The sequence below is a fragment of the Pygocentrus nattereri genome, chromosome 1, assembly GCF_015220715.1.
Source record: "Pygocentrus nattereri isolate fPygNat1 chromosome 1, fPygNat1.pri, whole genome shotgun sequence".
Taxonomy (NCBI): Eukaryota; Metazoa; Chordata; class Actinopteri; order Characiformes; family Serrasalmidae; genus Pygocentrus; species Pygocentrus nattereri.
The window spans coordinates 46,011,785-46,018,302 of record NC_051211.1 but is presented as its reverse complement, the minus strand read 5'-3'; the positions used below and the strand labels follow the sequence as shown (position 1 = coordinate 46,018,302).

General features: G+C 46.9%; 1 protein-coding gene across 1 annotated transcript in view; it reads left to right on the top strand.

Annotated features, from left to right (window-relative positions):
* The first annotated feature begins 5,549 nt into the window (after positions 1–5,549).
* The window catches only part of LOC119263275 (C2 calcium-dependent domain-containing protein 6-like), a 4,072-nt gene continuing 3,103 nt past the window's right edge, over positions 5,550–6,518 (top strand). Inside the window, exon 1 of the mRNA XM_037538138.1 lies at positions 5,550–5,645. Coding sequence (XP_037394035.1) covers positions 5,550–5,645 — 96 coding nt within the window. The remainder of the gene's footprint in view (positions 5,646–6,518) is intronic.

Below are 6,518 nucleotides of genomic sequence, written 5' to 3'. Positions count from 1 at the left end.
TGCACTGACTGACCTGTGAAACTGTGAGTCACTTGTCTTAATCTTAGGTCCAGGGTTCCCACCAGATCCATTTTCCCAAGCCTCATGATCAAGAGCAGCTCTCCAAGGTGCTGACAGCAGCTGTCAAAGTTCAGCACCTCCTGTTGTGGACAGCCAGAGACTGCATGACCACAGCCCCTCCTCTCTCTCAATTTACAGGAGACTGAATCAAGCCCTGCTCCCTAGATTGACTTGCCTTAGACAGTCTTCACTCCCAGCGGTACTAGAGAGAGAGAGAGAGAGAGAGAGATGAGCGACCAGCGTCAGCAGAGAAAGAAGATTTTAAAGAGACTGTTATTGACTATTTCTGATTTCTCCTGGTTGTTGCTGTTTTTTTCTTTGAGACACAGTTAATAAAACTGACCGTGCTGAATCAAATTCTCTTCTGCCCATGGTCTCCCCTCTCTCAGCCCCATATAGGAGAAACTGAATAGAAAATGAATCTATATTGAGTGTCTTAGTCTTTATTTACAAAGCTGATTCCTGTATTCAGACCTCAAACATATAAATCTACTTATTTAACTCAAACTACATCATCTGTTTAGGTCGTGTCTTTGTTTCAGTGTCCACCAAAGCCAACACCTGCAGCAAATCAGTGTCTTTACTTTTACAACCTGCTCTACATGAAGCATCATAGAGGAGCTGCATTTAGACAGACCTGAATTAGATATTAAAGGTTTATTGAAGAATAGAGTTTTAGACTGAACTAAATGTCAGTTCTGTTGGGATGATTTTATATTTAGATAAATACATTTTCTGTATTTTTAATGTGTTGGAAGATAACCATGAGTTTAAGAAAGGCAAATTAGAATAATAATAATTATCCATCCATCCATCCATCCATCCATCCATCCATCCATCCATCCATCCATCATCTTCCGCTTCTCCGGGGTTCGGGTCGCGGGGGCAGCATCCTGAGCAATGAAGCCCAGACCTCCCTTTCCCCAGCCACTTCCACTAGCTCCCTGGGAGGGATTCCGAGGCGCTCCCAGGCCAGCTGGGCGATATAGTCACGCCAGCGTGTCCTGGGTCTTCCCCGGGGTCTCCTCCCAAGGGAGGCGTCCAGGAGGCATCCTAACAAGATGCCCGAACCACCTCAACTGGCTCCTCTCGACGTGAAGAAGCAGCGGCTCTACTCCGAGTCCCTCCCGGATGACCGAACTTCTCACCCTATCTCTAAGGGAGAGTCCAGCCACCCTGCGGAGGAAACTCATTTCAGCCGCTTGTATTCGCGATCTCGTTCTTTCGGTCATTACCCAAAGCTCATGACCATAGGTGAGGGTGGGAACGTAGATTGACCAGTAAATCGAGAGCCTTGCCTTATGGCTCAGCTCTTTCTTTACCACAACAGACCGGTAAAGAGCCCGCATCACTGCTGACCCAGCACCAATCCGCCTGTCAATCTCCCGCTCCCTTGTACCATCACTCGTGAACAAGACCCCGAGATACTTAAACTCCTCCACTTGAGGCAAGAGCTCATCCCCGACCCAGAGAGGGCTCTCCACCCTTTCCCGCATGAGAACCATGGCCTCGGATTTGGAGGTACTGATCCTCATCCCGGCCGCTTCACACTCGGCTGCAAACCGATCCAGTGAAAGCTGAAGTTCACGGCCTGATGTCCCCAATAGGACCACATCATCTGCAAACAGCAGCGATGTGACCCTGAGGTCACCAAACCGGACACCCTCCATCCCCTGACTGCGCCTAGAAATTCTATCCATAAAAATTATGAATAGAATCGGTGACAAAGGGCAGCCCTGACGTAGTCCAACTCTCACTGGGAAAAAGTCTGACTTACTGCCGGCCATGCGAACCAAGCTCCTGCTTTGTTTGTACAGGGCCTGAATGGCTCGTAGCAAAGAGCCATGTACCCCGTACTCCCGAAGCACCTCCCACAGAATACCCCGGGGAACACAGTCGAATGCCTTCTCCAAATCCACAAAGCACATGTGGACTGGTTGGGCAAACTCCCATGAACCCTCAAGAATCCTGGAGAGGGTAAAGAGTTGGTCCAGTGTTCCACGACCAGGGCGGAACCCACACTGCTCCTCCTGAATCCGAGGTTCGACTATAAGCCGGACTCTCTTCTCCAGTACCCTTACATAGACCTTACCAGGGAGGCTGAGGAGTGTGATTCCCCTGTAGTTGGAACACACCCTCCGGTCCCCCTTTTTAAAAAGAGGCACCACCACCCCAGTCTGCCAATCAAGTGGCACCACCCCCGATGTCCACGCAATGTTGAAAAGGCGTGTCAGCCAAGACAGCCCCACAACATCCAGAGCCTTGAGGAACTCGGGACGGATCTCATCCACCCCTGCAGCCCTGCCGCCAAGGAGCTTTTTAACTACCTTAGCGACTTCGGCCTCAGTAATGGACAAGCCTATTCCCGTGTCCCCAGACTCTGCCTCCTCTCTGGAGAACGTGTTGGTGGGATTGAGAAGGTCCTCAAAGTATTCCTTCCACCGCCCAATGACGTCTTCAGTCGAAGTCAGCAGCACACCATCTCCACTATATACAGTGCTAGTGGCACACTGCTTTCCCCTTCTGAGTCGCCTGACAGTTTGCCAGAATCTTTTCGGAGCCGACTTAAAGTCACTTTCCAAGGCCTCACCGAACTCTTCCCACACCCGGGTTTTTGCCTTGGCAACGACTGAAGCCGCAGATCGCTTGGCCTGTCGATACCTGCCAGCTGCCTCTGGTGTCCTACAGGCCAACCATGTCCGGTAGGACTCCTTCTTCAGCTTGACGGCATCTCTCACCTGGGGTGTCCACCACCGGGTTCGAGGATTACCGCCCCGACAGGCACCAACTACCTTGCGACCACAGCTACAGTCAGCCGCTTCAACAATGGAGGAGCGGAACATGGCCCATTCTGAGTCAATGTCCCCCACCTCCCCCGATATCTGGTCAAAGTTCTGACGGAGGTGTGAGTTGAAGATCAATCTGACAGGTTCTTCTGCCAGACGTTCCCAGCAAACCGTCACTATACGTTTGGGTTTGCCTGGTCTGACTGGCATCTTCCCGCACCACCTGATCCAACTCACCACCAGGTGGTGATCAGTTGACAGCTCAGCTCCTCTCTTTACCCGAGTGTCCAGTACACATGGCCGCAAGTCCGCTGACACGACTACAAAGTCAATCATTGAACTGCGGCCTAGGGTGTCCTGGTGCCATGTGCACTTATGGACATCCTTGTGTTCAAACATGGTGTTCGTTATGGACAAACTGTGGTTTGCACAGAAGTCCAAAAACTGAACACCACTCGGGTTCAGATCAGAGAGGCCATTCCTCCCAATCACACCCCTCCAGGTCTTACTGTCGTTGCCCACGTGAGCGTTGAAGTCCCCCAGTAGGACAATCGAGTCTCCAGGAGGAGTACTTTCAAGCACCCCTTCCAAGGACTCTATGAAGGCTGGGTATTCTGAACTGCTGTTCGGTGCATAAGCACAGACAACAGTCAGGACCCGTTCCCCAACCCGAAGGCGTAGGGAAGCTACCCTCTCGTCCACCGGGGAAAACCCCAACATACAGGCGCCGAGTCGAGGGTCTATGAGAAAGCCCACACCTGCCCGCTGCCTCTCACCATGGGCAACTCCAGAAAAGAAAAAAGTCCAGCCCCTCTCAAGGAGATTGGACCCAGAGCCCAAGCTGTGTGTTGAGGTGAGCCCGACTATATCTAGCCGGTATCTCTCGACCTCGCGCACCAACTCAGGCTCCTTCCCCGCCAGTGAGGTAACGTTCCAAGTTCCAAAAGCCAGTTTCAGCAACCGAGGCCCACGCCTTCGGACACTGCCCGATCCACAATGCACCGCACCCCTACTACTGCCCCTCCCATCGGTGGTGGGTCGTTGGGAGGGGGGACTCATGTAACTCCTTCGGGCTGGGCCCGGCCGGGCACCATGAGTGAATGCCCGGCCACCAGACGCTCGCTGGCGAGCCCCTCCCCCGGCCTGGCTCCAGGGTGGGGCCCCGGTAACCCTGATCCGGGCAGGGTACACAAGTCCTTCTTTGTTGTCCTCATAGGGGTGGTTATGGATCACACTTTGTCTGGCCTGTCACCTAGGACCAGTTTGCCATGGGAGACCCTACCAGGAGCTTTTGCTCCAGACAACATAGCTCCTAGGGTCCTTCAAGCACACAAACCTCTCCACCACGATAAGGTGGTGATCCATGGAGAGGAATAATAATTATTATTATTGTTATTATTATTATTGAATCAAATTAAAAATGTCTCTACTTAATTGTTGCCCAAAGAGACAACTGTGCTGAAAAGAAAGGTGACGTCATGACGCCTGGTCTCTTCCTTATTATAGTATCATAATATATTCTGTAGTATAATCTCTTCCTTATTATAGTACAATTTCATTTGATGTGATGTATTAACTAACTGCTCTAAAGAGCGGTAGATGATGTTTAGACTGCTGATGTTATTGTGTGAGTAAGAGAGTTAACAGAGAACACTGAGCACGTAGACTGTGTATATATATTATATATGTATATATATGTATTATGTGTATATGTATTATAGAGCTCAGACAGCATCACAGACAGCATGAGGGATTTCATCTGTACTGAACTAAAACAGTAACGGCCCAAAATCAGCTACACAGTTTGTATGTGAGTTTGTGAGCTAGCACGTGCTGAAATCTATATTCATCATCACAGACTTGTACTGTCAACTGTCTCCTGTGTAAAAAAGCTATTTTTAAATAGCTCAAAACAAGAGTTAACATGCTGATATCATCTCTAATGTACTGTAGACAACATTCATGAGCGTTCAAAAGTCTGGAATTACTGTCATAGTGACCGTTTTTAATCATTATTTGATCTGTAGAAACGTCAGAAAAGCGTAAAACATCGCAGAATCAATAAGTAATCAAAAACACGGTAGAAGAAACTGCAGGCAAGCCCACACAGGACCCCCTCCTCAATACAAGCTAAAATGCTGCGGGGACATCCTGGACATCGTTTACAGTCTGAGTGAAGAATGTTTCTTCTTTGGTCTTCAGTTTCATTCTCTGTTATGATAACGTGAATAGTGTTCATCTGAATTATCCATCCATCCATTTTCTAAGCCGCTTCTCCGTCAGGGTCGCGGGGGGTGCTGGAGCCTATCCCAGCAGTCATCGGGCGGAAGGCAGGATACATCCTGGACAGGTCGCCAGTCCATCGCAGGGCAGACAGACAGACACAGACAGTCACTTCATCTGAATTAATTTCTTTGAATTATTTATTTATTGTTAATTTCAATAATGTAAGGTATTTAATGTTTTCTAAAAAATAGAGAGCTTTGATCAACGATGTGCCAAATGCAGTAAGTATTGAAAGTATAATGACAAATGCAAGAGACTTTGTTCACTTCAGTTTGTAAGATGCTGCATACAATATAACAATAAATCCTGAAACATGTCACTGATTATTCCTTTATTTATGTTTCCATAAAACGGGGAATAAAAGTGGAGTTTGCATCTCTCTGCACAAAAATTCTGATATCTGTCCCAAAATCAGTGATGAAGAGTTTCCTGTTGACTGTCATTGAGATGCTGGGGATAGAAGCAGCTCTCACTGCAGAAGAAAAGCTAAAGAAGAAAGCCCAGTCTGCTTCAGTGAGCCCACCTGGCCAGACTTCTACACCCACCAACCTTGCAGCCTCATCAGAAAACCCAGCTCAAAGGTAAGCCTATGCTTTTTAAAATATATTCAATTCAAAATGATACTTTTTCAATTAAAATTGTCCACTTATGATATCCAATTCCTTTTAGAAAGGACATATTATATTATATGTATATTATAATACATATTAAAATCCACACAAATGTGTTAACTCATATTAAACATCTGCATATTTATTTATATAAAAACACTGATTTCATAACTCACTAATGTAACTGATTTAAAATGCAGGCCATATTCTAAACAATTTTCCTTCGTGTCTTTTCTTAGCACAGAAGCTCTACACAACATAGAAATCTTGAGAAATTTTAACTTAAAACTTTTAAAACTGCACCTGTTCTGTAATAATGATTATTTTCTTCCTGTTCTTGTCTTACTTTCATGTTTCAAACAAGATCTAATGTGGAACTGCCTGAAAGGCTGGAACACAGTTCACTCCAATGGCTGATGAGATGACTAACATTCTATTTGCACATAATGTTTTTCAGCAATATTTCTATCAGAAATATTTTAAAACTGTCAGTCTGAAGACGTTCCTTTGACTGGAAGAAAAGTGCATGTTTTGAGAAAAGCACAGGAGGAGACTGAGCTCGCTGGAAGTAACTAGGCACTAGTACTAGGGACGTGCACAATGGAGCACTTCATCAGCCTTAAACGGAACCTCAACACATTAGTGGCACTAGAGGCTTATGATCTCTATCTTGAATTTTAGTCCCAGCAGGTAAGATGACATGCATTCACACGTCCATGTCACTGGCGAAGCCTCCTTTTCTATTTGCACATAATGTTTTTCAGCATCTGTGAGG